At 37.0% G+C, this 18400-nt stretch overlaps 1 protein-coding gene across 1 annotated transcript in view; it reads right to left on the bottom strand.

Moving 5' to 3' along the window:
• Window positions 1–4383: 4383 nt before the first annotated feature.
• The window catches only part of Eeig2 (EEIG family member 2), an 80188-nt gene continuing 66171 nt past the window's right edge, over window positions 4384–18400 (bottom strand). Inside the window, exons 7-11 of the mRNA XM_026402808.2 lie at window positions 17777–17872; window positions 17422–17611; window positions 16892–17019; window positions 15957–16026; window positions 4384–8970 (exon numbers count right to left, since the gene is read on the bottom strand). Of these exons, the coding sequence (XP_026258593.2) occupies window positions 8928–8970; window positions 15957–16026; window positions 16892–17019; window positions 17422–17611; window positions 17777–17872 (527 nt within the window). The 3' untranslated portion in view covers window positions 4384–8927. The remainder of the gene's footprint in view (window positions 8971–15956; window positions 16027–16891; window positions 17020–17421; window positions 17612–17776; window positions 17873–18400) is intronic.

The following is an 18400-nucleotide window of genomic DNA, read 5'->3' as shown; positions in this document are numbered from 1 at the left end:
AAATGATCTTTTGCTACCGTATTTTCTCTTATATCATCCTTTACTTTGCAGATCAGTTTAACTATGTGATGTTTCTGTGACATTTCTTCCATTGTGGTGTTGATGGATTCTGTTATTGGAGTGTTTTGGTTTGCTTGGGGCAATTTGTTCCTTTGCTTTTTCATGTTGTTTGTGTGTCTACTCATCTAACTATATGGATCTGAGGCAGTAGAGTTTTTGCCCTATAGACTTATAGTGTCCCTGAAGGTTTCCAGTACCTCACTTGCTGAGAAACTGGATGTCAGTTTTCTTGGTTTCACTCCATGGAGCAGCCAGGAATGTTACCTTCTCTATTTTGCCATCTCAATCCCCCAGTTCCAGTTTTGGAAGAACTGGTGACCCTTTTGTGGACAGATGGTTCCTTTTTTTTCCTAGGGGAATGACATGTTTGGACCACATAGTATATAAGGCAGAGGCCCCAAACACAGCCACTAAAGATGTCTTTGTACCAAGCAATTAAACTGCACTGTATGAAAATGAAGAATGTGGTTTGGTAGGAGGCTGAATTTTATCTGCAGATTTTCCTTTCACAGTTTCCATCACTACCAGCATACCAACACATACATGTGACATGTGAGTTACCAGCATTTACCTCCAACTTATATTTCCCAAGGTCTGGGAAGTTCCAAAACTGTTAGCTTTCCACTATTATAACAAGATACCTGGAGTAGTTAGAAGTTTTATTTAGGCTCAGTCTGGGAGGCTCTGGTCCATGATTGGACCTATTGCTTTGGCCCTGTGGTGGGGCAGCACACTGTGATGGGAGCACATGGAAGGAACAAAGCAACTCACCTCATGTCCAGGAAGCAAAAGAGACAGGGCACCCCTTCAAAGGCATGCCCCCAAATAACCCCAAATAATCCACTAGGTCTCACCACTTCCCAATAGCATCACTCTGGGAACCCAGCCTTCAACTCATGGGCCTCTGGGGAACAATCAAGATCCAAACTATAGCAAAAACCCTTTTTAGGATTTCTGTGAATTCCAAGCAGCTTCAGTCTTCACAGCACTCTCTGCATTCAAGTTCAGTTTCCATACCACTGAGATCTGAAACTTGGCCCCTCTAACATTTCACAAGACTCCCCATACGCACCTTCCAAAGCCTTTCCTCACACAGTAGCCAGCTCACATCCTTCCTGGCCCATTTCCCTCCTCTGCTCTAATTTCTAACCTTCCCTCTATAGCATACCTAGTAAGCAGTTTAGCTTTTTACAAGTGTTCCTAGCCCTCAGTTCCTCCATTGGTGTTGTGGTGCCAACAAAAATGAAAAAGTCATCACTCCCGGTCCTGTGGAAATTGTGGTAAGCAGTAGGCTGGAAGTTGGGGACTGAGCACTGTTTACAGTGGCCATGTGGAGTAATTAGGTTTGTTTTTTTGGGGTGTATGTGGTATTGGGGATTGAATCAAGTGTCACTGAACTACATCCCTAGCCCTTTTTATTTTGAGACAGGCTCTTGCTAAGTTGGCCGGCCTTCAACTTGCAATTCTCCTGCCTTAGCCTCCCAAATTGCTGGGATTACAGGCATGCATCATCATACCAAGCACAATGTAGACAGATTATTTTTTTTTTTTTTGTACCAGGGATTAAACACAGGGCCACTTAGCCACCAAGCCGCATCCTCAGCCCTTTTTATTTTGAGACGGGGTCTCCCTAAATTTCTTAGTTCCTTGCTAAATTGCTGAGGCCGGCTTTGAACTTTCGATACTTCTGCCTTAGCCTCCTCAGTCACTAGGATTACAGGCGTGCGCTACCATCCCTGGCTTGGGTGAAATGTTTCAAAGACTTTAAGAATGACAGATATCTGCCTTGTGGTGTGTGCCAAGTGTTAACTACAGTAAACCCATCTTCTTTGGAGCTATCCAGAAAAGGGGGACATTGGGAATATTGGTGAGATATAACAAACAAGCTGGTAGGAGCTGGAAATGTGTACAGTAAATGTTAGTTTTTGAAGCCTGCATGTTACTTTCATTTTCTCCTGAAAATTAATACTTAAAGCCCTGTTAATGTTCTTGCCAAATTGTATACAACTCTGCCTACATCCCTTTTGCCTTCTTTGCTGTAATTATCCTTTTTTTGGCAACGGGGGTATGGAGGGTGGTGTGGATACTGGAGATTGAACTCATGGAGCCACATCCCCAGCCCTATTTTGTATTTTATTTAGAGATAGGATCTCAGAATTGCTTACTGCCTTTTGCTGAGGCTGGCTTTGAACTCGTGAACCTCCTGTCTCAGCTTCCCTAGTCGCTGGGATTATAGGCCCATACCACCGTACCTGGTTTGTAATTATCTTGTTTTTACCTATTTCACTTCATCCTCCATTGTTGTGACTTTGGCTAGAACTAGTCAAATCAAGCTGTGGACATATTATTGCCTTTCCCAGAAACACTGCTGCTGCTTCCACACCTCATCCTTGACCCATAGGACTGCTGGCTTTCATTGAATGGGTCCTGTGTTTTTCTGCTACCATGCCTGGGTCTAAACCTCTGTCTACATGTACTTAGTCACGCTGCTCTTCTAGTCATTTTTGGTAGAAATCCTCATGGAAATGTAATTCCTGAATCTTTCTTTAACCCCACACTAAAGGGGAAAAAAAAGGTCTAAGCAAAATAAACAATGCTATAAAATCTTTTTTTTCAAGTATTTAAAAGTATTACTAACCCCTGCCCCCCACAAAATGTTTTTCCTTTGATTTTAATTTCATGGTGTATATATCAAAGAGAAGCAGTCACAGATCACTTGGGAAAAGTAGACTCCCTAAATCACTGACGTTCAGTGCCAGAAGGTGGCACACTTTTCTTAAGTAACTGCTCACACTTGTCATCTAAGATGTAAACAAACCCCACAAAAACTCATAGGGATGCCCACTTGAAGTATCTCAGGCCAGAACTGCACAGCAGTGGGGTGGGTCTAGACCAATCCACACAGGAAGGTTTCTGGCATTTTCTCTCACATGGGGTACACATGGGATAGAAATCTCTGACCCAGGGAATCTCTAAATTTGAGCCTTTCCTATTTTTTTCCCTAATTTTTTGGTTATGTGACATATAACATAGATGGATGAATTCCATTCATGATACCCTATTATACAAATGGAAGGACAGATTTCATTAAGTGCTGATATCAGATAAATGATACATAGGGACACAGAAAGGGAACAGGTGGAAATAGGTAAAAGAGGAAGGATGGGTAGAGGGGGAAGGGGAAACCACTAGGTGTTGAGGTAAGGTGGTTTAAAGTCATAACAAGATGGCCCATGCCAGAAATGTGAACAAGGATGTCTGAGGACAGATCAGAGGTCCTGCCAGGTTCTGCTGTGACCCATTACAAAGTTATCCTGGGCAATCCTGTATGATCCTGTGTTCTGGGGAGGGGTTTGGAAGGTCTCTCCTGGTGCCCACAACCTACCAGCTTCTGCCAATAAACATGGTACTTTATGTTAATCATATAACCTTCCATAATCTGTGCTGTCCACGGAAGACCACCAATCTGTAATTAAAGGGAAGAAAAGCTGACAAGGATATGGGTGACACTAAATCTCTTAAGTGTTGATCTTAAATTCTATTAGTAGCACATTTAGTAACCATTTGTGTGCCCAAATGATTATGATTTTCAAATCATAAATATTAATTCACACTACTTGTGAATCACTAATATAAGAACCACCAACATGAGAATTACTATATGCAGGTAGATGCTAAAAAGCTATTTTTGATTTGATAAAATACTGAGTGAGCTGGTCATGGTGGCACATGCCTGTAATCCCAACGACTTGGGAGGCTGAGGCAGGAGGACTACAAGTTTGTGGCTAACCTAGGCAACTTAGTGAGATCCTGTCTAGAAAAATAAAAAGGGTTAGAGAGATTGCTCAGTGGTAGAGCACCCCCAGGGTTCAATTCCCAGTACCCAAAACAAAAGCAATAAAACAAACACCTCAGCCTACTAAATGGAATTTTTTTTTCTTTTTAAATTTGTTTTCAATTTTTCAGCATACTCTTAACTCATGCTCTTCATCACAATCTGACAGAGTCAGTTGTATTATCTCCTTCCTTTGCATTCAGATTCAGGTTTGTCTCAGCAAAGCCCATGCCACTCCATGGGCTGCCCCACGGTTCGGACAGATGTCTCCACTGGAGCTGTTAAAGTCAGATACTATATAGTCAAGAAAGTTATATTTCTATTTATTTTCTTACCTTGGCACAGTTTTATGACAGAATATTAATTTTAAAAGAACAGCTAAACTTTTAAGATATATATATTTTATTGAACATGTATGAGATTCATCTTATACATTACAAACATTTTACAAATAAATGTTTTTGTTAAAAAAAGAAACATTGCCTGGATTATCATTGTACAGTTTGAAACAAGGAAATATATAAATATGAAGTTCATTCTCCAAGTATTAGCATACTGATGGAATCACTTCAATAACCTTTTTTTTTTTTTGGTGGTGCTGGGGATTAAACCCATGGCCTTGTGCATACTAAGTAAGTGCTCTATCACTGAGCCAGTCCCCTGCCACCAATAGCATTTTCCATAAATTGATTGATTGGAAGTTAATACAAGTTGTAGGTAATCAACCAAAGGGTCAAATAAACACACAAGAGGAAAGTGATCCCCAAATAAGATCTATTTCCAAAAAAACAATAAAATTTGTATATACTCTAAAATGCCTTCCCTTGTGTGGGATTTGGTCAATGAATATCAGCTACAGAATTTTCTGTTATATACATAAATAAACATTTGAAAATGCAGAATACATTATATGTAAATTAAAAATTTTATCAGCTTTGTCACATGGGAAGACCACCCACACGACCATTTAAAATACAGTATGTATACATTATCTTATGAAAATCACATATTTAAGAGAACAAGGCCTTTATTTTCAGGGCAGTCTTAAAATAGGCTTAATGCAGGAATATTTTACCCTTTATGTTTTATATTTTTGAACATCTCAGCTATTAACATTATGCATAGTACCTAAGCCAACATATGAACAGTGGCTTATCATTTCAACTACTATACTTGATTATATTCACATGACGTACCATCTAAGAGAACTGACCAAGCATAACTTCAGAACTTCCCAAATTAAAGCCTTGTTAAGAAAATAGAATGCAACCCCATCATATGAGCCCAGTCTGTCTCTCAGAGATTTGTTATGGATTTGTCATACTGTAAGCCTAATACTTCAGAGCACTTCAGAGCATTGAAATATTTTATAGCTTGCAAAGCCGTTTAGTTAGCATGGAAACCTGAAAGTCTAAAATTACTCTGGGATCTTTAAGTTATTAAAACTCATTCCTGCCTGAATTTGAATACATTTTGAACAGAGGCAAGTTGAAGATTATTTTTTCCTTGCAGCAACAAAAGAGCTAATGGTCAACATTTGTGGCTCACAGTTTTGTTCAAAAAAGCATATATAGAAGAATCTAATTTGGATATTATTCTGATAATTTTATGCTGGAATGGGAAGGTGGAGTTTAGAATTATTGGTCAAGACTTTCAGATCATAAATACTAATGTACACTAGTTGTTTGTACACAGAAACCTTTACACAGAAGACTACGAAAGGGAGTCAACCTTTAAAGTGTAAACTGATGGCCCAGGGCCTTCTCTGCCCTGTGCTACCCTTCCTTCATATCCTGTCTGCCTCAGTCAACATCAGTTCAACTAACTGGCCTGTGCATGCTTCTCAACAAGGTATTTGAGACTCTTATTTATCTCATCCCAAACATGTAGCTTTAAACTGCCATTAGTCTTTTTCTCTAGGACAGAACTAGAAAATGTATTACATATTTGCAAATTATGAAACACTGGGCTATTAGAAGTTTGACTTTAATATTTAAAAATTAATTTATTAAGAATCTACTTTTCAAAATCCATTTTATTAAAACAAAATCAAAAGTTTCTAAGTCCAATTATCTAAACTTAAAAAGTGGACTTTGTGTGTGTGTATATATAAGTATATATCATATAGATAGATAGATAGATATAGATATCATATACACACAAAATCTATTTCTTTATATATATCGCCCACCCCCACTCTCCCAGCCCTGGGGATTGAAACCAGGGACTTGCAAATTCTCTACCACTGAACCACTGAGCTACATCCTCAGCCCAGGACTTCGTATTTAATAAGCAGCTTTTTTTTTTTTCCAATAGCTCCATGGTTAAGAGATTAACAATACAAGTTTTAGGGAAAGATAAACTATAGTACTAAGGAAGGCACTTAACTCTTAACAACCCTTAATAAATATTCTGATAGGACTGTAGCAAAATTTGAATGCAAAGTATTCCAATGGAGTATGAGAATAAATAAAATGAATCCAGACTTTGACTGCAAAGGTCATGGCCATTAAGATTTTTTTCCCCTCTTAACTTCTTAACTAATGTTTCTGCTTATTATTTTTTTTTATGTTTACTACTATATAAATCAAGATGGGTTTGGTGGCTGCTAAAATTATAAATGCATGATTTTCATGCTTTTAAAATCTCTTCACATTTCATTTAAAAAAAAAAAAAGCATTCTGTACCATTTTAAATACCAAGAACTAATCTGAATAGAGACAAGGCCAGGGGCAGCCAGGGATGAGTAAGACAAGGGCACTGCCCTGACTAAAGCACCTTTTACAGGTCTGAGGAGTATCCTCACTGAACCATGCTTATAATCTAGTTTTATCATTTTTAAAACTGCAAAATCATCTGCCAAAATGCCAATAAAAATATAGCCTAGAAACAATATTTTGAAAATAGAAAAATATGTTTTAAAAAATGTCATAATAAATATCTCTTTAAACAATATCTTCTATCTTCCTATCTCTAAAACTTTGCTTCTTTCCATAATATGTAATAAGGATCAGTTCACTTGAAGACAGACCAGTCTTTCTTCCTTTTTGCTTAGTTTCACAGTCACTGTTGCTTTGGATTTTTCTTTCCACATTTTTAAAAACCAGTGCACTGTAGTTGTATAGAACAGTGGAGTCTTTACCTCTTAATAAATCATTTTCTTTATTTGGACTAAGAAAACTAACCAAGCATAATTTCACTAAAATATTCAGGTCAATGGTTTTTCTTCAATATATATATATTTTATTTTTTGATACTAGGGATTGAACCCAGGGTGCTTAACCACTGAGCTACATCCCCAGTCCTTTTTATTTTTTGAGACAGGGTCTCTCAAATTGTTTAGGGCCTTGCTAAATTGCTGAGGCTGGCCTTGAACTTGGGATCCTCCTGGTTTTGCCTCTTGAGTTGCTGGGATTACAGGCGTGTGCTACCGCACATGGCCTTCAAAATATATCTTAAAAAATAAAAAACATATTGGACTTATAAAACCTTTTCAACATACAAAATATTCTAAATAATTTAAGAATTCAGAATATTTTAAAAATTTCAGAATCTATTTGTAAAAATTTATTAATATGGGATACCCAATCTTTGAAATTAAAAAAAAAAAGTTCGTAACATGAACTTTTCTGTTTTTTTCCAAACCTTTAAATTTGGATATTTTGCCAACATGAAAGCTAGACCAGTTTTATTCTGACATTTTCTTTCTTGAACATGATTTCGAAATTAAGGACTGGGACATCAATGGTTCTAAGGAATCTGTTTTTCTTCAGTGACTGAGTTTTTATTTGATTCCAAGAAGGTTTTGATCTTTCCACATGGAGACGGTCATATTAGAGCAGAAAACCTCTAAAGTTTATATGCTGTGCTGTGAAACTGAAACCAGACAAGATATTCATATTTTAAAGCCATATTTGATGTACAAGTCTACTCTTGCCTCAAAACAATTAATTTTTGATATAGTAAAAAAGAAAACATAATATCTGACCTTAGGAAGCTAAAATGGAAAACTACCAATCCTTTAGCTCAGTAATGTTAAGTAGCTGTTTCCTATTTTCTACCCACTACCATGTCAGAGTTAAGTTTCAGCTTTGGACAAGCCTGAATTTTCATAGAAAGGGATGCTCTGTTTCAGATCATATCACAATTTTCCTCATGTTGTAAATTTTGACTGTTGAAACCAGCAGGTCTTAATTCAGTGAATTAAAATAGTTCTTCTGTTTGGGTGCCTTATGGTGGCCTAACACATTGAATATTAAGCTTATTTTAAATCTTCACGTATAGTGCTAGTGGGGATTCTGCAGCTCATCTAATGTTAATGACAAATAACAATACTATATACCACATAATAACAACATCAGATCCATTTACCTACCTCAGACTTAAAACACACTTGTCATTTGATTTATGACTGATATATTTATAATAATTTTAAGCATTTTATGTTATTGTAGTAAAACATTTTCCCAAAGCATGAACACCCACACTTTATATCAATTATTGCATCAAAATGAGTTAATAAACAGTATAATACCTTAGGTAGTATAATATGGAATATTTCCTTAAGAGGACTTAATAACTATCTTGACAGAATTTATAGGGTTTAAATTTAAATTATATTCACTTATATCTAAAATGTAAAATTAAAATAAAAAACATACAGCCCAATCTATTGAGCACCTCTATCACAGATTTTACTCTTGAATACTAAAATTATACTCAGACATATCTAGTGCTGTTTTCCCATTGGGTATTTTGAAAGAAAGAACAGTTTTTCACTGTCATGTGCAGTGGCCACAGGAGCAGTGCACCTCCAAGGCACACTCTGGCACACTGCCTTGAGAATACCATTCAGATGTTCCTTCTCACTGGGTGGGGAAGGTGGGCGCTTTTGGAGACGAAATCAGCATTGGCTTTCTTCTTGACAGATGAGGTTCACAGATTCCTTTTAAGTGCTCGACTAAAATGCCTCCATACATCAACTGCCCACACTTTAAATCCACAGGGAAGCTTCAGATCTCCGGCTTGACTGCTAGCGTTTGATCACAACTTGTTCATAAGCTCCAGACCCCACCCTAGAACAGCAGGGGGAATAAAACCTTCAAAATGTTGTGCTGAAGTGTTTGAAATTGAGAGAGAATGCACTGAACAGTTTTCTACTAGATTTCATTTCGACAAGGTTAAAAGGTATCACAAGTAGAAAATACTTGAAAGAGTAAATGTTTATAATTAATACATTGGGTTAGTCTAGGCCTTGATCTTCCTACTTATTTCCACAATAATCTAATAACACAATTCTTGACCTATCAACAAACTGCTACAAGGAATATTCTCTTCAAACATGTTTATATACAAATGCTAAAAAGTCAATTCATCCAGGAGTATAAGAGACTTCAGCAGTGCATCAGGCCTTGCACTCAGTTAATGATGATAGTCTTTAGTTGTTATAGTAGTGTGGTTTTCTTATTGAGCCCAAGTCTCACTATGTCGTTGAACTTTTGGGTTCAAACAGTCCTCCTTGCCTCAGCCTCCTGAGCAGCTGAGAGTACAGGAGCATGCCCCAGAACTGGCTAGAGAATTGTTTTAGTTAATACATATATGTCATTTTTTTTTTTTTTGGTAGATCTGGGGAATGAACTCAGGGCCTCATTTTTGCTCAACAAGTACTGTACCAATGAGCTACATGTGCTCTAGACATTTAAAATTTTTGTTTTTGGTATAGGGTCTTCCTAAGTTGCCAACTTGGCCTAGAAATTGGGATTCTCCTGCCTTAGTGTGTCAAATAGCTGGGATTTTAGGTGTACATCCTGGCACTGGATGCTTAATGGCATTTTAAGAGAAAATTTTAAAAGATGGCAATAAGTTAGTGGTTACTAGTACATCATGAACTGAGTTGGACTTCTAAGCTGACTGCTGAGGGTTCTTACAAATTTATTGCACAGCTGGGTTTGGTGGCGCACAGCTATAATCCCAGCAGCTAGGGAGGCTGAGACAGGAAGATTGCGAGTCCAAAGCCAGCCTCAGCAAAAGCAAGGTGCTAAGCAACTCAGTGAGACCCTGTCTCTAAATAAAATACAAAATAGGTTTAGGGATGTGGCTCAGTGGTCGAGTGCCCCCTGAGTACAATCCCTGGCACCTCATCCCCCACCAAAAATTAAAACAGATTCACTGCACAGAAGAAATGATGGGACCATCCTCAAATGAGAACCAATGAATATCCATTTGTAGCCATAGATGATCAGAATTTGTGTGCTGTGGATTTAGCTCAGTGGTAGCATGTTTGTCTAGCATGTGTGAGGCCTTGGGTTCAATCCCCAGCACTGCTTAAAGAGGAAAACAAACAACTCACAGGCTACAATCATAATCTTATTTATTTATTTATTTGCATGTAGTGCTATGGATGGAACACAAAGCCTCCCACGTGCTAGGCAAGCACTCTACCATTGAGCCACAACCTTAGCCCCAGCAGACAATTGTAATTTGAAGGAACCTGTCTTTGAGATGTCCTTTTAAGTATGCTCTGCTCTGGCCATAATGGAATAATAGGAACCAAGGTTTCTTTCCTGCCTTGAATAATTATAAACTCAATAGAACATAGAAAATGATAGTTTGCACACACTGGACAACAGGCAGTGCAAGACTTTTTTCCCAGTAAAAAGGAAATCAGTGAAGAAAGTCCTACAATGGCCCCAACTTGCTACCTGAAGCAGTTTGCTTCAGGATCTCCCTAATCTGCAGAGAGGGAGGACCTAACAACTTGGTGGTCTGAGTGGAGGAGTAGGAGGTCAGGGCTCAGAAAAGCCGGTGGACAGAATTTGAAGGTTAGAATACCCGAAGGAAGAGTAGGAGAATTTTCAGATTTAATAAAAACTATAAGTCCAGAGATCCAAGAAGCTTAATGAATCTCAGGCAGAATAGATACAGAGAGAAATACATCAAGGCATATCATAATCAAACTGTTAAGAGTAGTGAAAAGAGGAAATCTTAAAAGCAGAGATAAAAGACAACATACAAAAGAATAAAAATGAAATCAAAGCAGACTTCTTTTTAGAAAATAAAGTTGATCAAGCAGGACCCTATAAGAAACCCTGTGCAGGCAATCAGTATCCACTAGACTTCAGACAGGTTACTTGCTGAAAGCCCTCACCAAATCTGTATGGCTTGTTGCTGTGTTCTCTCCATTCTCTTCTGCACCTAGGTAAATGATTCTGGTTTCATTTGTACCACCATAGTTTATCTCACAGAACAGATCTAACGCTGACACGTTAACTTCTCTGATAAATAAATACCCATTATCTATTGAGAGCCTATGTGTATAAGCAGCATGCTGGGCACTTCAAATAGCTTAATCTCCAGAATTAACTCTGCAACAGATCTTCAATTAGTGTATATAAAGTGATTGAATGCTTATTGCATACCAGATATTGTTATAAGCGTGTACATATCTTACCTCATTTAATTTTAACCTTATTATTCTTATGAGATAGTTTCCATTAGCAGCATTTTATGGTGAGGAAATGTAAAGAGAAATGACTTTCAAAGACACACTTTGGTACTAAACTAAGCAGCCCAACTCCTGAGCCTGTGATGTTAACCCTACTGATGCAGTGCTCTTTCTGGTAGCAAGTGAGAGATGTGGTTAACCAAGATCATAGCTAAGCTGAGTCATAATAGCTAATCCAGAAATGAAACCCATGTCTATCTGCCTCTGTGGCCCATTATCTTTCACCATGACATATTCTCTCTGATGTTCTTTGGTGTTTCTGTGGCATGTCATATGAACCATTTACTTTGACACCTAATGAACACTTCAGGCTTTCATGCATTGGATGATTTTTGTTTATTTTTTTTTCATATTTTTGTTATTAGTAGTGCTAGGGATCAAACCCAGGGCCTTGTACATGCTAGGCAAATAGTCTACTACTGAGCTACAACCCCGGGCCCCAGGTGATTATTCTAGCATTCATTTGAAAAGGGGGTGGGAACCAGAATCAGCTTCTTTACTAAATAAGTGTTTTTGTATCCTAAGTTTTAGATGATCTCTCAACCAAAATTCATCTTTCTTTTCTCTGAATAACAATAATACTAATAGCACATATTGAAAGTATTTGATGTATCTTTATTTGCTCTGACAAAATTATGGTCACTTTTCTAAAATGCCATTCTGATAGCTCATTTCCATGCAAGAATCACCAATGGCTCCTACTGTAGATATGAGGAAGAATAAACTCTTCATTATATCAACTGAGGCCTTTATTACTGGGCTTAAAGATACTTTTCAACCAACCTTATGTCCTCAAAATTACTTTCACATGACCCATTCTGGGAAGAAATATTTTAGGCAATTCTCTAACTAGGTCATATTATTTAGAAGCTGGTAAGGTCAAAGTGATTAAGTGTGATGGGCTTTGGATTGAAAGAGACATGAATCTTGAGCCTTGGTTTCACCACTCAACTAGTTTATGGCCTTGGGCAAATGATCTCTACTTCTTTGTATCTTTGTCTCCTTATTTTATTTTTGTAGTGGGATTGAACCCAGTGACGCTCTACCACTGAGCACCCTCAGCTCTTCTTTAAATTTTGAGATAGGGTTCTTCTACGTTACTGATGCTGGTCTTGAATTTCAGTCTTTTTTTTTTTTTTTGGTGGTGCTAGTGATCAAACCCCAAGGTGGGAGAGCAATGAGTTACATCCCTAGCCCCCTTCTTTTTCAATTTTATTTTGAGACAGGCTCTCACTAAGTTGCCCAGCTTGACCTTGAATTTGCAATCCTCCTGCCTCAGCCTCCAAAGCAGCTGTGATTATAGTTGTGCATCTATTTCCATGTTTTAAATAACTAATTATAGTGTGTTGTGTGCACTTAAAGAGATACTATAAGAAATGAATATGATACAAATATGTATGTGCTTATGCCTGGCACATAACTAATAAATACTCAATTTTACCTATAATAAGTATTGTATAATTATAATGCCTATAAATTCATTTTATTTGCTCCTATTACCAGGAATATCTATCTTCCCTGAATTTGCCTGATAAACCCCTACTTATGGGTTGGGGTTGTGGCTCAGTGGTAGAGCGCTCGCCTAGCATGCATGAGGCACTGGGTTTGATCCTCAGCACCACATAAAAACAAAAATAATGTGTCCACCTTAAAAAAAAAAACTAAAGATAAATAAATAAATATTTAAAAAACCCACTTATATTTATTCTCCCAAAGACCCTCTTCAAGTGTCAGCTCTTCCAGGGAGTTTCTCCATCTGAGTCCCTTTGCTGTTCTCTCTGAGTTCCCTCCACTATTTATAGTTTGTCTATCTTACCTGATATAAATAGTTTGGGCTTTGTGGGCCACATGGTTTCTGCTATACTATGCGATTCTGCTGTTACAGCATCAAAGCAGTCACAGATAGTATATATGTAACCAGGCATGGTTGTGTTCCAATGACACTTGCTTTACAAAAACAGGCAATAGTAATTTGGTCCACTGGCTGAGGTGCCAACTCCATGTGCTAGGACCATCCGCTGGCTGAGGGTAAGAGCTGGGTCTTTCCTCCTTGTATCCTTATCCACAAGCAGGTCCAAAAGTTAACTAAATTTAATGAGTGGATAAGTCATGAAGATTAATTAAAGGTCTAACTTGTGCTATATCCGTTATAAACTGCTTTTCAAATTACTTCTTCAGGGCTGGGGCTGTAGCTCAGTGGTAGAGTCCTTCCTAGCACATGTGAGGGTTAGATCCTCAGCACCACATAAAAATAATAAATGTATTATGTCCATTTACAACTAAAAATATTTTAAAAATTACTTCTTCATAGCATCTTTATGTTTCTTTCTTTCCTACCTACCATATATGACTCTAGTTAATGATGTAGGTATTTGCTATTAGACACTATTTTGTATCCTTTGGGCTCTATAATGTGCTGGACACATAGGAGATACTCATTAAAATGAATACTCGTACAAGAAATGAACTAAAAATTCTTTCAGATTTTGAGCATGAAATAATAAAACAAATGTCTTGGCCTAGGCACTCCCATACCCCTGCAACTCTGATTTACTCTGTTGTGTGTAAGCTGTACATAAATATTACATAGAAACAGTGCCGGGGTGCACAGAAGGGATGTGAGGAAGAGGACAATCAAAATTCCTAAGGTGGGCTGAGGTTGTGGCTCAGTGGCAGAGCACTTGCCTCGCACATATGAGGCACTGGGTTCGATCCTCAGCACCACATAAAAGATAAATAAACAAAATTCCTAAGGTGTTCTTGACAGCTGTACTTACCATTCTGAAGTATAGACTGATTATCGCTAATCTGAAAATGTAACATGTTTCAAAATCTGAAACTTTTTGAGGATGGCATTTTGCTTAAAAGTTTCAGATTTTGGAGCTCAACTGGTGATGTCAGTGTAAATATTCCAAAACTTAAAAATCTGAAATCTGAAACACTTCTGGTCCTAAGTATTTTGGACACGGAATACTCAACTTATATTGAGAATCAGGGTGGTAGGTCTGGCAGGTAACTTTTCTCCATCTGAATCTGAATAACTACCAAAATGATATTTGGTTTTCAGATATTTTTTTTTTTGGTAGCTGCAGAGTGAATCCAGTGGGTGGGGGGCACTTTACTAAGGAGCTATAGCCCCAGCCCTTTTTTTTTTTGAATTGATTTTATTTTTTTAAAGATATGACAGTGGAATGCATTACAATTTTTATTATACATATAGAGCATAATTTTTATCTTTGTATATAAAGTATGTTCACACCAATTCATGTATTATACATGTACTTTGTGTTTTTTTGGCATTAAAATTTTTATTACACATATATACCACAATTTTTCATATCTCTGTTAGTCCCAGCCCTTTTTATCTTTTGAGATAGGGTCTCACTAAGTTGCTGAGGCTTAATTGCTTATGCTGATCTGGAAGGTGCAGTTCTCCTGCCTCAGCCTCTCTAGTCAATGGAATTAGAGACGTGTGCCATTGCACCTGGCTTTAGAAATTAACTTGGAACGTATGTTAGACTCTAGCAGTAAGAAAGGAGAGCACAAGAAAAGTTAGTTATTAGCTTATGTTGCTGGGTGGGTGCTTAACTGCACATAACAGAAAGGTCACTGAAAACTAAAGGTCAAATGTTCTTTATGATATGTGGATGCTGGAAGAATAGAAGTTCAGAGGATTAGACAAAGGGGACTGAAGGGAATAGAGAGGGGATAGGAAAAGGAAAGACAGCAGAATGAATGGGACATAACTTTCCTATGTTCATACATGAATACATGATCAGTGAAACTCCATATCACGTTCAACCACAAGAATGGGGAGTTATATTCTATGTTATGTATAATGTCAAAATACATTCATTCTACATGTATAACTAAAAAGAAAAAATTAAATAAAAAAGGATAGGCCACTGGCTGGAAATATGGTTTTACTTTGTTCTGTCTATAATACTGGACCAAGAGGTGGGGACAGTGGCACACACCTGTGAACTCTTCAGGAAGCTGAAGCAAGAGAATTGCCAAATTCTAGGCCAATTAGTGTGACCCTGTCTCAAAATAAAAAATAAAATGGATTGCAGGCTGGGGGTATAACTCAGTGGTATAGGACTTGCCTAGCATGTGCTAGGCTCTGGATTTGATCCCCAGCACTGCAGAAAGGGAGGAAGAGAAAGAACTTGGGATGTAGCTTAGTGGAAAAAACATGCAATTTCAATCTCCAATACAGAAAAACCAACCAAAACAAAAATAAAATATTAGACTAAGATTCTTTTCTAAATAATTTTTTTATATTGCAACTTGTCTGGGTACTCTACTAGTCCTTTACTAATATACTCTAAAAATACATCTAAGGAAATTATCAAATTTATAAAATATAATGTCAAACACATCCTGAATAAGAAGAGTGAGAACTACACCAAGAACTGTTAACTCTTCTCATGCAATCACTAATATTAGTATTGTATAGCCTCAGTCTAATAAAAAATTTGCAACCTTTGTCCTCCACTCGAGCATTTTTTAAAAGTTAAGTCTGTATTTTAATAAGGTACTATTTGGACTACATACCTGTTTGGAAGATGATGACTGCCAAAGGTTGTACTTCCTCCAGGACCCACAAATAACCTCAGTCCTTCTTCTGCAATATACATTTAAAATTTTGTTAAATGGATACTTATTAGGCTACTGCCAAATAATATTCATATTTTAGTAATTCAAAATTCATATTTATTTATTAAAATAATCAAAAACTCAAAAACAATTATGTACATGGCAATTTAAAAGCTATTCTAATAGTTACTTCTGATCAACTTCCCTTCAACTCTTTTTCTTTTAACTGAGTAAAGAAGACAGTCTTTCCTACAATTTTTCACAAGGTTTAATTGTTTCTCTTTACAACCCATTACACAATGGAACTAAGTCCATTGTTAAGTGTGCTCTATACACACCATCTGAGTAACTTCATCTGAGTAATTCCACTTTTCAAATTCATGGCGCATAAATTTACAGTTTAGGGAAAACACTAAGGAGGGATTGAAGGACTATGTTATTCCCTATTGTTCAAAACCACTAGCCCAACTTTCCAAATCCTGTGACTTGAAGTACTACCACAGACACAGATGTAGATCTCTATTGTAAGATATATGAACATGGCAGATGCAGAAACATAATTTTAAAATACAAATATTCTTTAGAATTTCTTTTTGTTTTTTTGGGGTGCTAAAAATTGAACCCAGGACCTCACAAAGGCTAAGTAACTGCTCTTTCACCGAATGACAGCCCCGCTAAGATTAATCACTTTTAATTAAAGTTTGTTTCTTTTCCAAACTCAATATCCATTCTCAGAAATAAATAAGCTACAAAGTTATCTTGAGATTTTATGAGCATCAAATTTCTTTTACAAGTGCGTAGCAGTGCCATGATGTATTACCACTTTCCTGTTGATCACATGGATTGTACAAACCTGGGTTACAGAACTCTATACTTAACAGTTCTCTACATACCTTCTGCACTGGAATCTAGGCTGAAGTCTTGACTTTGTAATATTTTTTCCACAATATCATCTGCATCCACTCTGGTGTCATCAACTCGCTTCATCTGAGATTCTACAGAATCCTGGTTCATTGGGCATCTTCAAAAAGAATTACAGGTTTTTTTTCTTTTTTATCCGTTATTTTATAAAAATACTTTTTTCTTCTTTTCTTTTTGTGGTACTAGGGAATAAACCCAGAGCCTCACACATGCTAGGCAAGTGCTAGGCAAAGTTTTTTGTTTTTATTTATTTATTTATTTTTTTAGAGAGAGAGAGAGAGAGAGAGAGAGAGAGAGAGAGAGAGAGAGAGAGAGAGAGAGAATATTTTTTAATATTTATTTTTTTAGTTCTCGGCGGACACAACATCTTTGTTGGTATGTGGTGCTGAGGATCGAACCCGGGCCGCACGCATGCCAGACGAGCGCGCTACCGCTGAGCCACATCCCCAGCCCCAAGTTTTTTGTTTTTAAATTTAAATTTATCTTTAAACTAAAAGGATACCTGTTGAGTTTTTCGTAGGCTACATCTTCTTTATCAGCTGCATCAAGATTTGGCTCAGCTATTTTTTGCTCAATTTCATCACATGGCTCTAGAATACTTTCAATTCCTGTTGATGTACTTCCCACTGAGGTATTTCTCCTGTGGCAGAGCTCAGAGAAACTTGATGACCGGGAGTGACATGTGCTATACCCTGTCAGAGAAAAAAATCACTTTGGATATAATACTAATGTCAGACATACTGTAATCTAACACCCTTCTCCCACAAAATACTTAACACCCTTCTCCCACAAAACAGCAGTTTCAGATCCTTTTAGGAATAAGAAATAAGGGATTCAACTTCACTGCTAGCTTCTACCTGATACTTTTGACTGCTGGCTTGCATAGCTTGATGTTCTGGAATGTCCACAGGCACCAAGTTCATCTGGAACAGAGGCACTTTTTGCTGAAAGATCTGCAATAAGTCATAACATGATGTTATTACTACCAAAAATTAAATATTCTAATGTTCAGATTTTATAAGCTGTTAAGTTCATTTTCAAGAAAAATAAGTTATAAAGTGACAGAGATCTCTTTAAATCGGTACAACCACATTGCAAGAAAATTTTAAAAAATCTTACAAATAAAATATCTTAGTTCATAGTATATTTCACAATATTTAGCAGCATGCTATCTTAAAAATATTATAACTTGGGCTGGGGCTGCAGCTCAGTGGTAAAGCACTTGCCTTGCATGTGTGAAGCACTGGGGTTTGCTTCTCAGCACCACATAAAAATAAAGACACTGTGTGTTCATCTACAACTAAAAACATATTTAAAAAATATTATAACTTGTGTTCAGTACTTCTTTAATAAAAATGAATCAAGTTTATTCCTTTAAGTTCTCACAAAATTGCCAGATTTAGAGTGAGTGGTTTTTGAGGAAATCTTGCTTCTTTAAAAATGTATCATGGCCTTAAAGTAAAGAACACTTTATTACTTTA

The sequence above is a fragment of the Urocitellus parryii genome, chromosome 11 (assembly GCF_045843805.1).
Source record: "Urocitellus parryii isolate mUroPar1 chromosome 11, mUroPar1.hap1, whole genome shotgun sequence".
Classification (NCBI taxonomy): Eukaryota; Metazoa; Chordata; class Mammalia; order Rodentia; family Sciuridae; genus Urocitellus; species Urocitellus parryii.
The sequence above is the reverse complement of the archived record's forward strand: the minus strand, read 5'-3'. Positions and strand labels throughout refer to the sequence as shown.